At 43.1% G+C, this 23070-nt stretch overlaps 2 protein-coding genes and 3 non-coding genes across 5 annotated transcripts in view; all 5 read right to left on the bottom strand.

The window, feature by feature from the left end:
• Positions 1–13: 13 nt before the first annotated feature.
• Positions 14–7110, bottom strand: HSPA8 (heat shock protein family A (Hsp70) member 8). The gene is made up of 9 exons (XM_030538214.1): positions 7016–7110; positions 5549–5758; positions 4558–4763; positions 4271–4423; positions 3603–4158; positions 3010–3212; positions 2096–2294; positions 1428–1660; positions 14–450 (listed from the first exon to the last, which is right to left on the bottom strand). The coding sequence occupies exons 2-9, from the start codon at positions 5751–5753 to the stop codon at positions 265–267; spliced, it is 1941 nt and encodes a 646-aa protein (XP_030394074.1). The 5' UTR covers positions 5754–5758; positions 7016–7110; the 3' UTR covers positions 14–264.
• On the bottom strand, positions 1057–1153 carry LOC115637429. The gene has a single exon (XR_003997260.1). It is a non-coding gene; the product is annotated as a small nucleolar RNA SNORD14 (small nucleolar RNA).
• LOC115637431 lies at positions 2430–2527 on the bottom strand. Its single transcript, XR_003997262.1, has one exon. It is a non-coding gene; the product is annotated as a small nucleolar RNA SNORD14 (small nucleolar RNA).
• On the bottom strand, positions 3280–3370 carry LOC115637430. Its single transcript, XR_003997261.1, has one exon. It is a non-coding gene; the product is annotated as a small nucleolar RNA SNORD14 (small nucleolar RNA).
• Positions 7111–13628: 6518 nt separating the features above from the next.
• CLMP (CXADR like membrane protein) overlaps positions 13629–23070 on the bottom strand; it is a 73541-nt gene continuing 64099 nt past the window's right edge. The window contains exons 5-7 of the mRNA XM_030538572.1: positions 22271–22393; positions 18942–19083; positions 13629–17409 (exon numbers count right to left, since the gene is read on the bottom strand). Of these exons, the coding sequence (XP_030394432.1) occupies positions 17115–17409; positions 18942–19083; positions 22271–22393 (560 nt within the window). The 3' untranslated portion in view covers positions 13629–17114. The remainder of the gene's footprint in view (positions 17410–18941; positions 19084–22270; positions 22394–23070) is intronic.

Genomic DNA, 23070 nt, shown 5'->3' with positions numbered 1-23070 from the left:
AAGAGCCTTATGATGCCAATTAAATAAGTTTTATTCTTTAGGACATGAATTGCATTTGCACTTGTTTACAGTACTGATAAAGTGCAATGGTGTTCACCTTCTGGCTCCTGTACACATGTTCAAGTATTTAGAATGCTTAAAATGCCCAGAAACAATTTACACAGCAGCTCAAATATGGAATTTTTTTAGACTGCCACTGCACCCAGCCTTGAGTCCCTCCAATTCTAAGCAATATCCAGGTGTGGAATGCTGCTTCCAGTACATTTAATCCACCTCCTCAATGGTTGGTCCAGATGAGGCCCCCCCAGATGGGGCAGCTCCACCACCAGGGAATCCACCAGGCATGCCACCAGGCATCCCTCCTGCACTCTGGTACAGCTTGCTGATGATGGGGTTGCAAACCTTCTCCAGCTCCTTCTGTTGATGTTCAAACTCTTCTTTCTCAGCAGTCTGGAACAGAGAGCAATTTGTACACTTGCTGCAACTGTGGCCCTAGAGGGTCAGCTCAAGAATTTACCTAGGGTCGGGGTAAGAAGCCCCCTTAAGACAGACTGTACTTAAAGCAAGGCCTGTGCATGGGTAGGCTTGCACTATTACAGCCCATCTCTGCTTTCCTGGGTGAAAAGGATGGGGGGGAGTATGCTAATGTAGTCAGTCAAATGACTTCCAAGAGATTTGGAGTCTAGAACTAGGTGTAAACAAAAAAATTAAGGAAACCTATAGGTTAACAAACCACCGCTAAAGAGCTTGAGACACATGTAATGTGTGTTAATATCCTACAGAGCAGCCAGAGACATGGTCAGAACAGTCTTGGCAAGGAATTGCTGGTTGTTTACCAGTGCAGGAAGTGCACTCAGAAAGGGAAATATTCGACTCAACCCAGGGTTTAGCAGGCCAGTGCCCAAAACACTGAGCAATCCCTTTACCCATTCACAAAACCATTTCTTTTAGCCAATTTGTCAACTAGTCTGATCTGACACTATCTTCAAAAGGGAGGGAGACATCTTGTAGCACCAAGAGAAACACATTAAGGCAGTCTTTTAGAAAGACTTTTGGTCGCTCAGACATCCAAGGAAGGTACTTAAGCCAACATTTGTCTTTCGACTTCTGGTGGAAACTACGAATGGCATTGGAATCATTTTCATCATTGCGACCATTAGTGACCTCCTGCCACCCAACCTAGGCCAACAGCTACAGTTTCCCTGTAAAAACTAGGACCCTACCTTGGATTTTGGCACTGTTCTGTAGGCCATTACAACACACAAAAAAAACAAACACTAATTAGTGGCAGGTGACTTGCCAGTTTGTTGCTGCACACTGATGAAGTGTGTGCATTTTCAGGTTAAAATGAGTCAGGAAGCTTCACTGGAGCTTTACCTCAATTTTTTGATGAAATTCCTCTCATGGAGCTGTAGTTTTAAACATACCTGATTCTTGTCCAGCCAGTTGATAATTTCGTTACATTTGTCCAGGATTTTCTGTTTGTCTTCATCACTGATCTTGCCCTGGAGCTTCTCATCTTCAACAGTGGCCTTCATATTGAAAGCATAAGATTCTAGAGAATTCTTGGAAGACACCTTATCACGCTGTTTCTCATCTTCTGCTTTGTATTTCTCTGCTTCCTGGACCATGCGTTCAATGTCTTCCTTGCTTAAGCGACCTGGAAGATACAAGCAGTTAGTTGGACTACACTTGGTGTGTAAGCCACATTACTGAAAGAACTTTTCCACTCAAGTATTTTTAGGGTTCAAACTATCAAGCCATGGTTTTTTTGGAGTGTACAGTATGCAGAACAAATCAAAAAGTATAGTCCAATACTGCATCAGAATTCATTGTAATATGCAACAGTTTTAACATTTCCTATCAGGACAAATTGGTGACTGGGCAGCTGCTTTAGCTTGGGACACCCCAGCATGGTGGTAATTATGGGAAAGGAGCTGGAGTTGGTGGTTCTAGTACCACTAGAGCAGTAAGATTGCAATTTCATTCAATGAATCACTGGTATATGCACCTCCACCCACTTCAGGGGACATCATGCAGTCCTGCAACTACTGCAGCCACCTTACACCCCACGAAAGGGCTATGCACTGCCTACCTTTGTCATTGGTAATTGTGATCTTGTTCTCCTTGCCAGTGCTCTTGTCCACAGCAGACACATTAAGGATGCCATTGGCATCAATATCAAATGTTACTTCGATCTGAGGTACACCCCTTGGAGCTGGAGGGATGCCAGTCAGCTCAAACTTGCCCAGCAAGTTGTTGTCTTTTGTCATGGCTCTCTCCCCTTCGTAGACCTGGTGTTGGGGAGGAAAACAAGGGCCAACAAAAGCATTAGCATTTTGCTATATGAGGTTTTATCTGTGTTACATTAGAGCTAGTATTTTCAACTTTATTTTCCTAAGGATCAGGAAGTCAAATATGTCTTATGGTCGCTCAGACATCCAAGGAAGGTACTTTGAGCCAGCATGGGTCTTTCAACCTCTGGAGGAAACTACGAATGGCATTGGAATCATTTTCATCATTGCGGCCATAAGTTACTCCTTCACAGAAAGTATCAGAGGGGTAGCCGTGTTATCTCTAGCTTGCTTGCTAGTATTATAATATATACACACACACACACATATATACACACACACACACACACACACACATATATACACACACACACCTGGATATTTCCACTACATGCATCTGAGGAAATGGTATTCACCTACAAAAGCTCATGCTCCAAAATGTCTGTTAGTCTATAAGGTGCCACAGGATTCTTTGCTGCCTTCACAGAAAGGAACTCTCAAAACAGGGAAGAAATTCTTCAAACCCACCATGTCTTGATAGTCTACTCACTAACTCATCAGCAGATCAACTTCCACTGTAAGTACAGTACTAACTTACAAGAGTTGGAAGTTTAAACTGAAGTTACACTGGTTTTGCTGCAGGAGAGGCAGCAAATGCTATGAGTAGCAGCCCCTTAACCATCTGAAGATGGATTACTCCAATCCAGATACATACCTGAATAAGTACACCAGGCTGGTTGTCAGAGTAAGTGGTGAATGTCTGAGTCTGCTTGGTGGGGATTGTAGTGTTTCGCTTGATCAGGACTGTCATGACACCTCCAGCTGTTTCAATACCAAGAGATAGAGGAGTGACATCCAACAGCAGCAGATCTTGTACATTCTCAGACTTGTCCCCAGACAAGATGGCAGCCTGAACAGCTGAAGAGAGAAGTGGAGTCAAGACACTGCAACAAAAATACTGTCACTGGACAACAGGCATCTTAACTCGCTCAGACATCCAAGGAAGGTTTTAGCCATCATCAGTAAACTTCTGGTGGAAACTACGAACGGCTTTGGAAACACATTCATCAATGCGAGTCAAGTGCAAAGCTGTTATCCCATAGGATTTAAGAAACACATTTAGTGAATGCTGTTTCTATGTGATCTGTGGATCACAAGAGCATCAGTGACAAATCACCAACATTTAAGCGTAAGCTTGGGAGACTTACTAGCCATAGCTTGAATGTTGTGTTAGTCTTCTGCAGACATATATATATAGCCAAAACCCAGCATTACAAGCCAAAAAAATTATGGGGGGAATTAAGTTACCTGCACCATAAGCCACAGCTTCATCAGGATTGATGCTCTTGTTCAACTCTTTGCCATTGAAAAAATCCTGCAGCAGTTTCTGAATCTTGGGGATTCGGGTGGACCCACCAACCAGTACAATATCATGGATCTGTGATTTGTCTAGTTTGGCATCCCGCAGGGCCTTCTCTACAGGATCCAGGGTGCCACGGAACAGATCAGCATTTAACTCTTCAAAACGAGCTCTGGTAATTGAGGTGTAAAAATCAATGCCCTCATAGAGAGAGTCAATCTCAATACTGGCCTGAGTGCTAGAGGAGAGAGTACGCTTTGCACGTTCACAAGCTGTGCGGAGACGGCGAACTGCTCTCTTGTTCTCAGTAATATCCTTCTTGTGCTTACGCTTGAATTCAGCAATGAAATGGTTGACCATACGGTTATCAAAGTCCTCCCCACCCAAGTGGGTATCACCTGCAGTTGACTTTACTTCAAAGATGCCATCCTCAATAGTGAGGATTGAAACATCAAAAGTGCCACCACCAAGGTCAAAGATAAGGACATTCCTTTCAGCTCCAACCTGGAAAGAATAGAGAGTGTTTTGTTATGGATGTGTCACATCTCACCAGTACTGAGCTGACTAGGAACAATCTAGTATGCTGTTTAGCTGTGCTATATTACAGCTTGCTCACCTTCTTGTCCAAACCATAAGCAATAGCAGCAGCTGTTGGTTCATTGATGATCCGGAGCACATTGAGACCTGCAATGGTTCCAGCATCTTTTGTGGCCTGGCGCTGGGAGTCATTGAAATAGGCTGGTACTGTGACTACAGCGTTAGTAACAGTCTGTGGGCAGGAGAAAAAAGTCAATCAGCTGAAACCATCTACATGGTATATGAAATGAAGATCAAGTAAGGTTTGATACCATTAACCCCTTAAATTCTAGGAGAGCTGAGCTACTCCCTTTACTCAAGTCTCACCTTCCCAAGGTATGCTTCTGCAATCTCCTTCATCTTGGTCAATACCATGGAAGATATTTCCTCTGGGTAGAAGCTTTTGGTCTCTCCTTTGTACTCAACCTGGACTTTTGGCCTGCCAGCATCATTCACCACAGTGAAAGGCCAATGTTTCATGTCAGACTGGACAACAGCATCATCAAATCTACGACCTATCAGCCGCTTTGCATCTGAAAACAGTTTCTATTGTCAATAATTCTAATTCACTTTGTAATTCATCATTCTACAAAAACATGCTGAGATTAGATACAGGACATAACTGAAATGTTAAATCCAAATGAGGCAACTCCCCTCCCCAAATATCTAGCTGTTTTGGTCAGTGGAATTATGGAGATTGGCTTAAATCTGCTCATTCCATGGCTGCAATCTAGTATCAGGAAAAGTGAAAAAAAGTCTGCTTTAGGGGTAAATGGAGGTTGCATGATTTAGAGCAGTAGTTTTCAACCTTGGGATGTGCAGACCATCCTGGGATACATTGGACAGTCTGCAGACTACAGGTTGAAAAACCACTAATTTAGAGCCTTTACCTGTATACTAATTAAAATGGAACACTTGAACTCAATGAAAGATGAACACAATAAGCTTAGTATAATTATCTAGGATCATTTAGAACTATGAATGGAACTGAAGTCTAAATAACTTATGCCTCATGCCAATTTGAGCACCAACCTACAGCACAGGATGTGCTGTAAAAAAGGCATTTGTTCCTTCAGTTCCAGAAATATTCATTGAAAGCAACCAGGCATTGCTGCTTAAACTGGTGCCAACATGCAAACAATAGAGATGTGAGGACTCTAGCTCCTTCCATCTACTTCCAAATTAGAGAGCCCAATTTGGCATAAGGCTATACCACCTAAAAAGCTAAAGCACTAGTTTATGCTAGCCAAGCAACAATACATCAACTTTATTCAGTTTAATGTTCTCATCCCAGTTTTAAAGGGTTATGTCTACTTACCAAAGACAGTGTTAGTAGGATTCATTGCAACTTGGTTCTTTGCAGCATCACCAATCAACCTCTCTGTGTCAGTGAAAGCAACGTAACTTGGTGTGGTTCTGTTACCCTGATCATTGGCAATGATTTCCACCTTACCATGTTGGAAGACACCAACACAGGAATATGTGGTGCCAAGATCAATTCCAACTGCTGGTCCCTTAGACATTTTGCCTGTAAATGAGAACCTGTTTACTACACATGCAAAGACTTGTGTTAGCCCATATTTAACAAAAACTTCTAAATCAGGTATAAAACAAAAATCAGAACCCATGTATTCCTTGTAAAAACTAAAATCAACAGTAGCAAGATTTAAACTTCATGAGTTTAGTGGCTAATGTTTCTATTTGTTTAACCACAAACAGAAGTGTGGAGTGGAGTCTCACAGACTAGCTATGAGAACAAAGGCACAGGATACCATGTGGACTCAGATTGAAGCTAACAAAAAGTAATTTACGGGAAGAGAGAAAAATCCCTTACAAATTAGTAGCTAAGTGACTCATGAAGTCTACATTTCCAGCTAACCCTTAAGGTCACGTGGTCTTTTAGTAGGGTGGACAAAGCTACAGTCCATGCCTGGGGTACAGATTCCTGTATTACTTATTGCAATTTGAGCTATTTGGCCAACAAAAGCTGACGGGATGGGAAAACGTGGCAGCAACTTAATCCCATTTTGCAGTGCAAATGCCCCCCATGCGGGGTAGGAAAGGCTCATTCGGGCCACGTGGCTTAAGGAGGCGCACGTGGTGTCCATAGCGCACCACAGCAGCCTTCAGCCACGAGGCAACGCAGCGAGGAATGAGAGCGGGCGGGAGAGGATGGAGCGGGGGCCTGAAAGACCCCAACACGCATCGCTTCACGCAGCCCACGTGCGGGCCAGCCCCTCGGACTACATGTCCCAGCATGCCCCGCCGCACCACGTGGCAAGCAGGCAGCGAACTCTAGCGCCTGCGCTCTCGCCAGCCCCTGCGGAACCAGCCGCTGGAGCGGTATCACATGGACAGTTCTCCCCCCCGCCCCCCCCCCTCCAAAAACCCGCTAAACGCGGCGCTGGGCACGTGGGACAGGCAAAGGCTTACGCCAGCCGGAAGCCGCAGGCAGCCTCCCCCCCCCCCCCCCACCGCAAGGAGCCGAGCGGCGCAGCCCAGTCCGCTCCCCGGGCCCAGGGAGCCGGCAGCTGCTGCCAGAGCAGACACGCGAACACTTGGGAGGGGGGGGGCTGGGCCGCGAGCGCGCCAGTTGGCTGAGAAGCTCCGGGCCCCAATTCCTCCACCCCCCCCCCCGAAAACAGCGAACCGGGTGGAAACGAGGCCGCAATCCCCCTCCCCGCGAGCCCGGCCGGGCTACGGATCACGCCGCCCCCGCTCCAAAGGCGGCGAGCCCGCCCCGCATGCCTGGCTGGCTAACCGCGACTCCAGGCTCCCCTCGTACCTGTGCAGAGCGAGCTGGCTCGGGAAAAACCTGTAACGCCGGCGTGGTGATGCTGAATGAGACCGACTGCCGGCTCCACACACCCTTTATATACCCCTATCAGAACCTTCCAGAACTGACGCGCCCCTTTCCCGCCAGCCGGCCAATCCTGCCGCGCCTCTCCCCCTCCAGAGCCAATCGCGGCGAGCGGAGCACGCCCCCTCAGTGACGCACACAGGAAGGAGGCGGGCTTGCCGGCCGGCGTTCTCGAACCTTCATGCTGGGGCCCGGCTGGGGAAGGGGCCAGTCGCCGGACGGGGTGGCGCTGAGGGAAGGCGGGATCCAATCAGAGCTCCAGGCTGCCGCTTTATTTGCATAAAGGCAACTTGACGCCGGCCGGGGTGGAGAAGTCGGAAGGAAAGCTGGTAATTTAACCAATCGTATCACAGAGTGGCTGTATTTGCATATTTCGAAAGTGGGCGTGGGGAGGGAACAGACCAATCCGAGCGCGGAACTAACGGAGCTCGTTGCATATGCGGTAGTCGCGGGCGCGGAGGGAGAGCGGGGAAAGGAAACAAAATGGCGGTTTAGCTGGGGGAGGGGGGGAATCCAAAGGGGGCGCAATCAAGGTCGCGCGCACACACACAAAACAAATGGTTCACACACACACACACACACACTATACAAATGGTTCCCGCACCCTTTGACCCCACCAGAGGCAGGCAGCTGGGAAGAATTCTTCTGTCACAGAGTCCTGTCTACACCAGGGCATAGGTTGGCATAGCCATGTCTTGGGGGAGAGGGGGCTAAAGGTCTCACTTCTCTGAGTGATTTAGCTAGGTTGGCCTGAGTTTTAAGCATCCCCCGTTACAATCCAAAGCAGTACCACGTATGGGGTGGGGTAATGTGGCCTAGTGAATAAGGCGCTGGGCTGGAATTGGGGAGCTCTAGGTGCTCGTTCGGGTGTTGGCCAAGCCACATCACTGCTCAGTGCTGCAGTTTCCCCATCCCTAAAATAGGGGTAATGTTGCTCCTTGGTAAAGCGTATTGAGCTCTGCTGACAAAAACTAGTATATAAGCTATGTATTATTAAAGGCAAAAAAAACCTTTCCCACTGCCTGCTCATTCAATACTCTTCAAGGTCAAGTGTTTCCTGTCAACCTTTGAAAACAAGTATAGGCTCAGATTAGATATATTACCATTGGTTTGTTTTTGTTTTGTTTATTTTACTTTTAAATAGGGAATAGTCACAAAACAATTTCACGTTGAATAAGGGATTGCTAATGTGAAGAGATTGAGTAACACTGCTTCACAGAAAAGTGTGACCCGCTCCACCTCTCCATCACATATTTCGCACACCATATCAGAATAGAAGTATTGACACGGCAGATCAGCCATTGACTCATCTAACCTAGTATCCTGTCTTCTCCAGTGGCCAGGACACAGCTATTTAATTCCTGTGTATCCCACTGTGTAATATCATACCGTAGGCTTCTCCATAAAGGGATAATTCAGCTGTCTAAGTAGCACGGGTTGATTTCCAACAATGGCTAATGTATGATATTTTAATGGAGAGCATGCACTATTTGCATCTCACTGTGTAATACCAGAGCATACGGGAGGTAGTGTTGTCCAGTGGTTACAGCACCAGACTGGGGCTCAGGAGATCTGGTTTTTCTGTCTAGCTCTGCAACAGGCCTGCCAGGTGATCTCGGGCAAGTCACTGCATCTCATACCTCAATTTCCCAATCTGTAAAATGGGGGAAATGATATTGACCTCTTTTGTAAAGCACTCTGCAATCTAATGAAAAGCACTATAAATAATCTAACTATCATTATTATTGCTACAATGTGTTGGAATAGATTAATAGTCCATTTTGTCTGCTAGGCTATCTCCAATAGTGTGCAGTGCTGAATGCTTCAGAGGGGGCAAAACAAATGTGTCTACTTATTAAATCTTCTATTATAGAACATTAAAGTGTGCCACACCAGAACTTTCTGAGGTCTATTTTGTCTGATATTCTGCCTCAGACAGTGGCCAATTCTGGATGCTTTGGTGAAAGATGTAATCCTGTTCCCCTACATAATATACTTCACTATCTAATATACTATAGGATTTTCCATAGCAAAATAGGTCAGTGAGCCTATCAGGTATTCTATCACCAACAGTGGCCAGTGCTACATGATTCAGAGGAAGGCATAAAAGCCTCCACAACATAGTGCAATACAGTACCGCGGAGGATAATGGTAATTGTTTCCTAAACCTGCTGGTGATCATTTTATGTCCTGAAACAATTGACAGTACTTGCAATTTTTATCCTAGCAACTGCAAATGCTGTTCTTATTTATAATACGTCAGCTAATGCCTTTTGAAAAATGTACTTAGCTGTTTACTTCAGGGAACATCTCACAATATAATACATTTTTCTAGCAGTGAGGGTCAACCTGCAGCCTTCCTTTTTATCCTTTGGTGAGGGAGCAGGTGAAGATCCTCCAATTTCCCCCCATGCCCTAATTCCCTGCATCAGATCAATTCACCTCTCAGAGGAACACTGGCCCTATATTTGTCAGAAGGGGTTTCTTTAGGGTGATGCAGAGTTTTCTCCATTGAGGAAAATCTGGCCTCAATGGTATCTTTTCAATCCCACTTTTTAATCCTTTGTAAGCTTCTCTTGCCCATAATCAGTGCTAATGTACTGAAATAAACCAAGGGATAACAATGCAACAATCTCCACATTATTTATCTGAGTGGAAATATATATAGTAATCCACGGTCACATGCCACTCATAGTTCATGCTATCAAAATGAGTTGTTGCAGAAGAAGTGTCCCAGCAAAGAGGGTGCGTTTAAAATAGCAGCTAGGAAGGACATTTGTGGAAAATTGTATCTGTTTGCCTATAATATGCTTCTTTAGGAACCTTTGATACAAAACAAGCATATGGCCCATCACAAACCCTAAACAGTCATACTACCTGAGGCTAAAAGATTGTCAGATACCTGTGACCGAATGCACCCCTATAGTCACACCCTACACACCATTGTAATAATTGTTGTACAAAATATGCCTTGTGAGGTATCATTTGAAAACTAATAACTCGCTGGTCAATAACATGATGAAATATGTTTTACAACATTATATATGTGCAAAGTTATAAACATAAGCTGAAATTAGATCTGAAATATGTTTACCAGACAAGTGTGGGTAAACAAGTTCTTAAAGACAAAGGAGACAGGAACAAACAGATCTGCATCGTAGCAAACACCATGAAACCTCTTTCGGCACGAGATTCCTTATCTCCGTCCTCACAGCGGAACTAAATGGGTAACTCTCAATAAAATGCATTTCAAAGGGGACTGGACTATAAAAGTGGGGGACAAAAACACCTCAAGGTATCTCTCTTTATCCAGCTCTCTCTCATTCACCTAAGACGACAAAAGAAACTGACTTAAGGTTTTGGGAGCAGATTCTGGCCTAAGAATTTGGTCATATGGAGAGGGAGTTCACCTTGAACCAAATTTAGTTTGTTACAATTTAGTAGTAGGAAGCGTTTTATCTGTATTTCTCCATTTCTGACTTTACTGCTTGTACGTGCACTCACTTAAAACCTATCTCTTGGTAGTTAAATAAACTTGCTGTATTCTTTAATCAAAACTAATCCAGTGTTGTGGTTAAGCTGGGCGCTGTGGTAACTCTATTTAAAGTAGCAGACTGTTGGATACTGATCCCTTTAGCGCAGGCAAAGAACCTAAAATGTTCTGAACTGTCCAGGAGATGGACAGACAGCGTATACATTTTTTGGGAGAAATTCGATACTGGGAGTTTGTTGCAAATAGTAACCAAGGCTGCTGGAAGCCAGAGTGTGGCTGCTGTTGGCTGGCAGGCTTCTGGGTCAGAAGTGATGCTGGACTAGGGTTGTGGCTATACACAGACACGGTGTGATCTGCATGCTGGCAGGCTGTTTGTGAGTAGCACAAGTGGAACCTACAGCAGCAGAGCATTGTGAGGCATGTAGAACTGATGAATGAAATTGTTTTTAATTGTTCACTTTATTAATGTAACTTCATAAGTAAAGCTTTATGAATGAAACAACATTCATTCATCAAACTGGTTACCCCAATAACTGGCTAATTGACAGTAAAGATGTTTGTTAAGAACCATAGCTGTTCAGTCAGGCTATGTCCAGACTACCCGCCGTATCGGCGGGTTAAAATCGATTGCTCGGGGATCGATATATTGCATCTAATCTAGACGCGATATATCGATCCCCGAGCATGCTTATATCGATTCCGGAACTCCATCAACCCCAACGGAGTTCCGGAATCGACAGGGAGAGCTGTGAACATTGATCCCGCGCGGTGTGGACGGGTGAGTAATCCGATCTTAGATATTCGACTTCAGCTATGTTATTCACGTAGCTGAAGTTGCGTATCTAAGATCGATTTCTCCCCTGTAGTGTGGACCAGCCCTCAGTTGCCTTTGTAAGTTTCACTGACAATCCAGTTCCTGCTTAAATCATTGAGACTTGCACTGTTTCAGTATTGTAACTTCTGTTCACCATTTATTACGCTTGTCTATATTGTAACATCTGTTCACTGTTTGCCATATTGTAATTCAAACCCCATTTTAAAACGCTCATTCCATTTTGTAAAAGCTTCCTCCAACCTTCCTTTTTGCAGACCCTGCTGAAATCTTATTTGTTTAGTTTAGTTGTGTGACTGAGGTATGTATGGATGATGGAATCAACCTCCAGCCCCAGCCTGTCCTGATGAAATAGAGTTCAAACACCACCGGCTGAAGATGCAGACAAGAGTCCACCCTAAAAAGAAAAGGTACAATAGAAGAAAGATCAAAGCCAGGTCCCAGGCTGAAAGTCACGCCTGCAATTGACGGGTGATCAGTCACCAAACCCAGAGGCAGCATGACACAGCAAGATCTATAGACTCTGGATTCAAACTAAAGCCTAAAAAAAGGATGGGTGAGATGGAAGACTTTGGAGGGTAACATTCTGCTGTCAACATGGAAGGGCATCGGTGCAGGCCGAACAGAGACCCAGCTTGTCCTTGTGCCCAGCTTTCCTGGCCAGTTGGCCGCCACAAGCTATGAACCCAAGCTGCAAAATCAAGCCATGAACTCAAGCTATATCCAGGACTGGTAACTATGCAGCAGTTGCAGAACATCTGATGGGTGTGTGTGTGTATAGGTATTAGGTATAATGTGTGTGTATAAGGATTAAGATATTAGTTATTGGTCATAAATCAAATTGTTATCATAATAAATGTGGCATCTTTGTCTTGCCCCCTGAAAAGATCCTCTGTAGTTTTGTCTATATAACAGGCACCCCAGGCTGCCAGGCAAGGGAGATGCAGCCCCTCACTGATCTGGATTGCATCCCGAAATGTCATAATATCATAAACCAATTAGAGTCAGGCAAGCTCAGTATTACTGTGAATTGTTTAGATTCTTTAAATGAAGTAAAAATCCTCATATTAAAATCAATGGGAGTCTGCCTGAGTAGGAACTAGAGGTCTAGATTCTCTTCAGTCCCTGCATGGATATGCAGTGAGAGAGGGTTCAAACTGCTTTCCATCCATGTGCACAAGGGCAGGGTCAGAATTCTGTTTAATAGCATTTTTTTCTGCTCCATACTAGCTCCGACGCCCTCCCCTCACTCAGCTGTCTGAAAAGGTGAGGAGAGGCAAAGTGAGACAGAATCCTTCACCTCCATAGAGCTTGCTGAGTGTGGAGTAGAGAGCATACTTCACCCTCTCTGGGTACATACTCTAGGAGCCTGGCATTCCTGCTAAGGCCTCCAACCACATTGCAACCCCTCCAGCACATGGTGCAGAATTTTGCCTTGAATAAGAACCTCATGATTTGGCCAAATATAATTATTTTGTTAGTGTCTAGAGTTTTGTGAAGCTTCACTGATGGCAATGGATTGTCCTTGTTGCATTTAATTTTATCATTTGCAGTTTGGTAGGATCTAAGGCTTGGTCCACACCTAAAAGTTAGATTATCCTAGCTATGTCACTTAGAGCTGTGAAAAATGCCACACCCTGTTCACTGTGGTTAAGAGTATGCCAACTGCATATCTTTGCATAAAACATCCAAGCAAGCAGGAAAAGCCAGAATCTTTGCAATGGAAATCAGTTAGTTTTTGAGGGTTTTATTGTCATCCTGCATACAGTTTAGCAGATATCACTGAAATGTGATGTTCAGGTGTAAGGGTGAATTTCTGAGATTGTCTTTATTGTGAGCAGTATTTGTCCTCTGTCCCTACTCACAATATCTACCCTACCTTATTAGTTTGAAATTTACACCCTCAACCTAAATATCATCAGTGAAATCCTACCTCCATTGAAATCAATCGCAAAATTCATATTGATTTCAATGGGGCCAGGATTTCATTCCCTATTTATGTACTGTGTTTAATTCAGACTGTAAGGTCAGGGGCAGGAACTGTGATTTCCTCAGAATTTCTAAAGTATCAAACACTGTAAGTACAGAATAATTATGAGTTTCAAGTCACTCTTTTACCAATGCAAGGCTTTTGCTTGGTGTCTTGCTTGATTGTGTATAGTATAATAAAGCTCAGAAACTAGAGCATTTTTATTAGTTTAATTCAGCCGCAGACTTTTTCAGTGCAGCATCTTTGTTAAAAAACAAAACAAAACCAAAAAACCCCAAACAGTTTTATTAAATTGCTGATTCAAAGGAATCTATAATAAATATTTGTTTTTCTCTGTGTTGCTCAGACACAGGACCAGTACACCAATTATAGCAGGTACTAGAAGAGAGAAGTAAACTCAGTTTAGCCACTGAGAAACAAAATAAAACTACATAAGAATGTAAGCAATCACATTATAGCAATAATTGGTATACATCATAACAGTAAATGCTTTAAATACAATATTTTACAAAAAGTTTGGCTTATGGGTTAACTGAATTGTTTCCCTTCGAAAACTCCTGATTGTACCATGATGAACTCAGAAAATGTCCCTTTGAAAATGAAATGTTTATCATTCTTTGAAATAATCACTTCCTCACATTCCCTTTGTTTAGTTAGCTTTTTTCTTTTTGGTTTCATATTTAGCAATGAAGTTCAGTGCTGACTTCATTTAAACCTGTAAGATCATTGGTATCTGGTCTGAACAGCAGTTTCATGGCTTGTACTTTCCTAGTTTCAATAAAAGAATGGCAAGTTTGGCTGGGAATCTAGAGTATCAAGTAAAGGCTCAAAAAGAATATACAGTATCTTGTATCTAGATCAGCTCAGCCAACTCAACTTTTCAAATCCTTAACCTACATGCCCTGGTAATAAGCCTCTGGGTGCTCAGTTATAGATGTCTGTAATTAGGAAGTTAGTACAATAATTACTTTTATGAAATACATGTTCCCAGCAATGACTTAGAATTTACTTAGGGTATGCTGGGTAAAATTTTAGCCTTCTGTCATCATTTAAACAACAACTGGTGAGATTCATCTCTGCAGAGGGCCAACACAAAAGCTATGCACTACTTAAAAAGTCCTGCTTATCCCATTACATACTGGTTTAACTTACATCATTTTTTTTTACCAACTTCGGCCTGGTCTACATGAGACAATTAGATCGGCATAACTATGTCGCTCAGGGGTGTGAAAAATCTTTATCCGTGTGCGGAGTAATTAAGCCGACCTAAATCTCCGTGTAGACTGCACTAGGTCGATGGAAGAATTTAAGTGTTAATTAAACTGGTGCAAACCCCTGGATAAACACTCATTTTGGTTTAAGACTGGCTTATTTCAGTTTAGCTTCTACCTGCTCCTAATCAACTTCAGCTAAATCAATACAAACTAGATGTAATGTTGATTTATGTCTTTTGCACTGGTTTAACTGCATTGATTTTAAAGCATGTGCTTAGTTAAATGGGTGCAACCTCACTTGTAGACAAACCCCTAATTTCAACCACCTGTTATGAAGGGGTAGGTCAATGAGAAACATCTTTGCATTTTGGCTAGTATTGAAAAGATCATAAGTAAAACAATATCATGGCCAACACCATGCACTGCAGCATGAAAGCAGAAGATCTAACCAAAAGATGATATAATTTGAGGCTTTTGCAATGAGCTTTCAAGATTAGACTGTGTGACTCCAGACTATTCCCCTTGCACAACAATGCTGATACGTTGAACCTCTGAGAGTGGTAATATTGTAGTTTGGGTAAGGGAGGGAAGTGAATATTTTTGCATGTGAAGATTAGGCGGTTGGTTGCTGTTATTAGAAAGTGAAGTTCTCCAGAATACAGGCCATCTAAAAGTCCTCATGGATTCCCCCAAATGGCTATGAAACTCTATCTCTTGATAGAAGAAACATTCAGAGGTTTGTGTTTGATCTGGTTTTGGTGCCTCTGGGGGACATCACAAGCCATTATTTTCTGAAGTCTCTATCAATGAGTCTAAAATACTTTGCCTCTGTCAGAAAAGGAGGTTAACTTTAATCCCTCAAATTAAAGAATTACAGATTCATACTTGCTCAGTTCTCTGTACAGTACCAGTATGTTTCCAATGGACTTCTTCCATGGGATGGAGAAAACCCTCTCCCATTGGTAAGAGTAAAACTCAGTTACCATAATTATTAAATCCTGATTTTAGGAATACAGGAACATAGGATTTGCTGGATCAGACCAATGGTCCATCTGGTCCAGTGTCCTGTGCCTGACAGTGGCCAGTACTAAGTGCTTCCGAAGAAGATGCAATAAATATCATGCTGGGCAATTATGGAATAATCTACCCGGAGGGGAAGTTTATCCCTAAAGTTTGCAAGTTGAAGAATGAGAGTTTATATCCCCTATAAATATTTATCCTATCTAATATAATTTGTATGTTTCTTGTAAATGTCTAATACTTTTTGGAGTCATGCTATTTTCTTACCTCAGTAATTGAGGTAAGAAAATTGAGTTCCACAGGTGAATTAAGTATTGCATAACAAAAGTATTTGATTTCAAATTAGTTTTAATTTGCTTGTCTATTCCCTGTGTGGCCTCACAGCATGTTCCACCAATGCACCTCAGACCTTACTTGGAATATGCGAGACAATTCCACCACATTATTCATTCAGCTGTGGGACAGTTCACAAGGCTTCTGCAATACTGCTCATCCCAGACTTCTGCATCATCATCTCTGATACCAAGAAGGACACACTCCAAGTTCATCCTCCAGGGCTTCTTATGCTATTCAATCACTAGCCCTCACCTCACAAGGGACTTCCTTTATTTGGGATTCAGGGCCTGATTATGATCTCATATAGACTGATTTTACCTTTTTGTAGTACCTTTTGCTGATTTATACTGGTGTTAATAAGAGCAGGATCAGATTCCTTTACAGTGGGACCATGTCGATATTCACTCAGTCTTCAGTTTCCTCTTGCAATTACTGTACCTGCATCCCCTAACAATGAAAGTCCTTTCTTCAGCACAAAGGTTACTTCTGTCTGTTACATTACTGCTGCTTCTCAATACTGATTTGAGTTATCATTTACCATTTGGTTTCAGTTTTTGCCTCCTACAGTTATTTTGCTAAAAGGTGTAATGCAAAAATATGAAGCAGCTGACAATTCCCTTTGAAGGTGATCAGAGGACTATCTGCACCTAAGATACTGCCTCGGAGGACAAGAGAATGGCTCATTTATCAATTCCTCAAAAACCTGTACGAAAGATTGTTTCAAAACCCCACCGGAATATTTTACGTCTTGTGCCTCTGATGATCCCTTTTTTAAAAATCCTGAGATTTGTTTCCAGGCCCCAGAACATGACACTTAATTTTCACAGTGCTCAGCTGTCCAGATTTTCAGCTATATTTTCAGAGTACCCAACATTCCCTTTTTTAATATTAACTACAAAATAAAGCGCCCTTTTTTCTCCAACTTCAGAACTCTTTTAAAAAAAAAAATCAGTGTCTGACCCACAGTGTAGGAATATGCAGAAAGAGATGAAGTTAAGGGCTTCTTGTGGAGTGAATAATCAGAAATGGTTAAAAAAAAAAACTACCCAGGAAGATAAGCTAATCTAATTCTTCTTATATGGCTGGTGGCGTGTACAGTAGTTCTGGATGGCTGGAGTCTCAGAACTGCAGGTGAGCAGTCAAACGGTTTGGAAAGCCCGGCTCTGAGCAGGCAGCATGACTGGGGTGGCTCCCATTTTCACCAGGGTGGCATGGTTAACTTTCTTTGGATCAATTTCCCTTCCCTCTGTCTCCACCCGGCTGTACTGCGGAGGAGTTATATGAGGGGTGGCTTCCGTGGACAAAGTCCGTTGGCTGCGAGAGGCACTGTTGGCTGTCGATCTAGTTGAGGAGGAGCCTGAACGTGAGCTTCTGGAGCCAGAGGAAGAGGAGCCCGGTTTGACTAGATGGGCTTTTGGAGCCTCTGCATCTTCTCTGCAACCAAACATGAGAGATGGCAGAATTAAAATACCATGAGAACAGGACTAGTCATGCCCACAGATTATACCAGATTGAGTTGTCACTAAGATCAGGAGAGACTTCTTAAGAGTCTGTATCATTTGTAAAAGAGATAAATAGCCTAGTGGTTTGAGCAGGGTGCAGGGACTCCTGAATTCAATTCCATTTGACATCTGACTTCTTGTATGACACCGTGGCAGGTACCGTAAACTCTCTGTTTATCAGTTGACCTATCTGTAAAATGCATTTAACAACTCATACTTCACAAGGTTTTATCACTTAATTTTATCTGTAAAGGGCTTTGAGATCTCTGGACTTAGTGCAGAGGTTATGTGCAAAGAGTTCAGATACCGATGGCCTGATTCTGCAATCCCCACTCAACATGAATAAGTACTTACTGATGTGAGCAGGACCCAGTGGGGCCAGTCATGCAGTGCTAGTAGATGCTACTGGTGTAAGGGGTGCACAGTCAGACATGTAAAAAAGGAAGAAGATGAAGCAGAGTGAAGAGAGATGGGTAAAAAGATGATTTAGCAAGAGCTAGAAGCTGGGACTGAAACAAAAGGTGGAAGGGAAATGGAAAGCGAGGGGCTGACGCAGAGAAAACAGGCCAGGAATCAGTCTTTAGGCTGTGGCTTAGCAAAATAAGCAGCTTACTTCCATCATACAGACATTTTATTAGCTGTCCTGACCTCTCAAAGGGCAGAGAGCTCCACTGCTGAATGGATTGTAAAGACCCCTGCCTACTGTTAAATGGATGTCAAGTGAGGGCAAGCACTCCTTAATGAATAGAATTAAGGGTCAAAGCAAGTAAGGTGTTCTCCAAGGGCACAGCTTGCTGAAATGCATTTCCGGAGATTTCCTTTTCCAGGAATTTCTCTACTGAGAACTTTGGGCAAGTTCTAGTAGGTACTAACCTCTGCTGGCCTACACTCAGAATGAGTACATCAAACCTGTATCAGCAGTGGTTTTACATCAGCACTGGGTAGAACTTCAGTCTCCACTTTCATGCTGGGAGAATTCTTTCACTCGGTGGTAAAGCCAGAAGCAAGAAAGGCTGTTCATCACAGCCAGAGAGACTGCAAGAACATCCCAGTCCTACAGACAGGAACTGGGGTTGAAAACAAACCATTTGAACAGATAAGAATTTACAGGAAGTTTCATCTGAATTCAGTTTAGGAAAGGGATAAATAAAGGTTTAGGGAGGGGTGGAAACTGTGTGTGAGCGAATGAGTCAGAGAGTGAGTGGGTTGTACTTTATCTTAGATCTGCCCTTGGAACACAGCCTTTTATATCTCTGTATTTTATTTTCACTGCAAGATCTCCACAAAGTGGTCTAGAAGCTTCTTAATGACTATTTACATGCTGGTAGGTGTAAAGTCAAGCTGCTTAACAGAAGGTTCATAGAGATTTTAGCTTGTTACTTAACAGACAATGAAACTGTCTGTTAACTTAGATCATGCTGGGTATGTGTGAGCCTAAAGAGGGTGTAGGCAGAGGAGAGTTACCTGATTTCATTTGGGGCCTCCTCTTCTTCATACCTCTTCTTTTCTTTCCTCCTTATTGTCAGCCACACGCTCAGGAGGACCAGGGAGATTCCCGCCACCACCCCACACACTGCTCCGGCAACCATGCCAACACTTCGTGCATCTGTTATCCCAGAAAGCAAATGTGCGTGTTAATAGATTCTCCACAGAGTCACAAAGCCAGAATCCACCCCACATCCTATTCTCTTACTTCACTCGGGTTTCACGGAATCACAGAAATAGAAATGTAGGGCTGGAAAGGGTCTCGAGAGGTCATCTAGTCCAGCCCCCTTATGCTGAGGCAGGACCAAGTAAACCTAGACCATCTCTGGCAGGTGATTGTCCAACCTGTTCTTAAAATCCTCCAGTGATGGGACTTGCACAACCTCCTTGAAAGCCTGTTCCAGTACTTAACTATCCTAGTTAGAAAGTTTTTCCTAATATCTAATTAAATCGAACAATCAATGTGTAAGCATTATGGGATGTGAGTCAGGACAGAATTTATTTAATTAATCCAATTATTTAGGCCTTGCCTGCATGCAGGAGTTGCACCAAGTTAATTTACAGTGGTTTTTAAACCAATTCAGTTGAGTCAGTGCAAACCCCTGAGTGGTCATTCTTATTTTTAGTTGAGCTTAAACCTGTTCCTTTACTCTTGCCTACACACAGAGTTTGCTGGTTTAACTTAGGTCTGGTCTATACTATGATTTTAGGTCGAATTTAGTAGCGTTGCCTCGATTTAAGCCTGAACCCGTCCACACGACTTAAAGGGCTCTTTAAATCGATTTCTTTACTCCACCTCCGATGAGGGGATTAGCGCTGAAATTGGCCTTGCGGGGTCGAACTTGGGGTAGTGTGGATGCAATTTGACGGTATTGGCCTCCAGGAGCTATCCCAGAGTGCTCCATTGTGACCACTCTGGACCGCGCTCTCAACTCAGATGCACTGGCCAGGGAGGAAACAAATGAATACAAAACAAATCGGGTCTATTTCTTGTTTTGACCCACTCCATCTTTTACATCTTTAGGCTGGCAATAGATGGTGCAGTTTGACTGCTAGCCATCATCATCTCCTGGCTGCTTGCCAGAAGACGGTGCAGTAGGACTGCTAGCCATTGTATCTCCTGGGTGCTTGGCAGAAGATGGGAGTGACCTGGCTGAGTCACTCCCATGTCTGCCCAGGCACTCCTGACTGACCTTACCGAGGTCAGCTAAAAGAGCACCCAGGAGTATGACGATGATGGCTACCAGTTGTAATGCACTATCTGCTGCCAAAAGGCAGTGAGCTGCTGCTGTGTAGCAATGCAGTCCGATGTCTGCCAGCACCCAGGAGATATACAGAGACAGTGAGGTGATGCTGTGGTATGGCATCTGCACAGGTAAGCCAGGAAAAAAGGCGCCAAACAATTGCCGTTGCTTTTATGGAGGAGGCAGATGACAACATGTACCCCAAATCACCCGCGACACTGTTTTTGCCCCATCAGGCATTGGGATCTCAACCCAGAATTCCAATGGGTGGCGGAGACTGCAGGAACTGTGGGATAGCTACCCACAGCTACCCACATGCAACGCTCTGGAAGTCGATGCTAGCCTTGGTATTGTGGACGCAGTCCGCTGACTTAATGCACTTAGAGCATTTTGTGGGGGACGACGACACACAATCGACTGTATAAAAACGATTGCTAAAAAAATACTTCTGTAAATTCAACCTACTTTCATAGTGTAGACATAGCCTTAAAGTGAGATTTTAAACCAGTTTAATTAAATTGACGCAAAAGGCTGTGTGGACACACTTTTTTCAGTTAAACCAGGTTTAAATTTGGATTATTTTAAACTGATTAGGTATAGGTTTAAGCTACACCGAAATACACCACTCTTAAACTGCAGCATGTCCACACAGGGGGGTTTACTGATATAACTAGATTTGTTTAAAAAAATCACACCTTAAATTAAGCCATTGAAAATTTCTTGTATAAAAAAGCCCTTATATTTATAGAAATGCTAAAAATGTCACCTATCCCTATGCCCTGGGCATTCTTGATTTGTCTTAAAAAACACCCTAGGTGCAGTATTACAATTTATGATAACCAGTAAGCCAAACAGCTTGAAAACTCAAACCCTTCTCTCCTTTGAACAATCATCACCTTACAAATCGCCTCTTTTTCCCACGGCGCTCCCCCCCCCCACACACACACACTACAGGTGAGCCTTATCTTACACTGGGGTTACGTTCCGCTGTCAGCACGTAAAGTGACAATCGCGTAGAGTCAAAATTACATTGAGTGTAATGGCGGGCGGAATCGCCCGCACTACAGGTACAGTATTTCAATTGTTATTTTTCTCTTTTTTTGGTTTTGTTTTTGCCGATCACACAAAGCTGAATTTGTGCATGTTAAATCGCGTAAGATGAGACTCGCCTGTATTTTCAAATGTGCAGGGAAAAAGATGATCTTTGCATCATCAGATTCAGGCAATTTCAGACTGGGATGGGGATAAATTGCAAAACACAGGAAACGCTCAGACCAGGCCACTTTTGTATATTCCAGTGGTGTTCCAGCTCCAACCTCGCTGCTGATCTCACCTGTGAACTGGACCCACCGAGTTTTGAAAACCCAGGAAAAATGTGTTCTATGGATTGATTGATTTCTAAACATAGATCTTGGGACACACAATGCAGTGTGCTAGCCATAGCCTGGTATCCCATCCCTGTTCCAGGTGCACACACAACTCCAGCTGAGGTGGTTAACCAGTTCTGACATCCTAATCTCTGATCTTTATGCAGAAATTGTCAAACATGGATTAGAAATGAAATGCGGCAAATGTCATTTTTAATCAGCATGTTATTCTGTTTCACAGAAGGTCTTTTCAGGCTGTGTTTAGAGAGCTTCCTCTCTTAATTTGGACAGATGCTTAATTCTGGATTGGAATGGTATAGTTAATAGTCCTCTATTATACGGCCAGTAAATCTGTAAGTACATGTACTTCTGTACACCTGAATGCTCTGGAAGCGCAGTAATTCAGTATTATTCCCAGTGCTCTTCCAGTCTTTCCTTCTCAGAGGCAAAGGAAACCAGGTGACTGCACCTGAAGTATTTTTCTACAACCCTAGGTTATACCAGTAAATGTTATGCAAACCCATAAAGTCAATAATGAGTAAGGAAGAGCTACTTCAGATTATGCAAGTATTCAGGTTAAACCAAAGGTGTGGCATTTCTCCTGCACAGAAACAGAGCTTTTATCAGCACAGGAGACCCCTTGGAGGTATTGCCATTGTTAAAGCACCCTGGATACTCGCCACCCTCTGATACTCACACTGCACTGTCACCTGCACAACACAGTTCTCTTGTCCAGCCTCATTGGAGGCAGTGCATTGGTATAACCCTGTAACCATCTGTGTGAGATTCTTCATTATAACTTGCCCAGGGTTAGAAATGTCTGAAATGGAAACAAAAAACAAGCAAAACAAATAAATAAGTCATAAAAATTAGAGGAAATGTTATCCAGTGGATAGAGCACTGAACTTGGACAGAGAAGAGCTGTATTCTATTTCCAGCCCTGCCACTGACTTTCTGGGTAAGCTTGGGCAAGTTGCTTGACGTCTGTGTCTCTCTCTTTTTCCCTCCAACACTTTGTTTGTTGTACCTATTTAAGTTGTGGGCTCGTTGGGGCAGAGACTGTTTCTCACTATGTTTGTACAATACGGCTCCAATCTTGGGGTGGGGTTTCTATGTATTACGTTAATACAAATAAATAATGCCAACAATAAATAATTTGCATTTCAATGGTACCTATCATACAAAGATCTCAACCCACATTAAAAGCAACGAATTAGGCCTCAGAACACCCCTGAGAAGTATTGTTATCATTGATCATATTGTTGACATTCAACAAATAATAAAGTAATACTTTAAATAATACTAAATAATACTTTAAATAAATAAGTAAATAATACTTAGATTGTAAACTCCTTGGGGCAGGGACTGTCCTTTTGTTATGGATACCTATAGGGCCTACCACAGTGAGGCCCTGACTCATGACTGGCGCGCTTAGTCAATACTGCACCACTTCTACTCAATAGCCTCTATTGTAATGACAGGGAAATATGCTGAGAG

This window comes from Gopherus evgoodei, chromosome 19, assembly GCF_007399415.2.
Source record: "Gopherus evgoodei ecotype Sinaloan lineage chromosome 19, rGopEvg1_v1.p, whole genome shotgun sequence".
In the NCBI taxonomy this organism is placed as follows: domain Eukaryota; kingdom Metazoa; phylum Chordata; order Testudines; family Testudinidae; genus Gopherus; species Gopherus evgoodei.
Note: the sequence above shows the minus strand (reverse complement) of the source record. Positions and strands in the feature narration are given on the sequence as shown.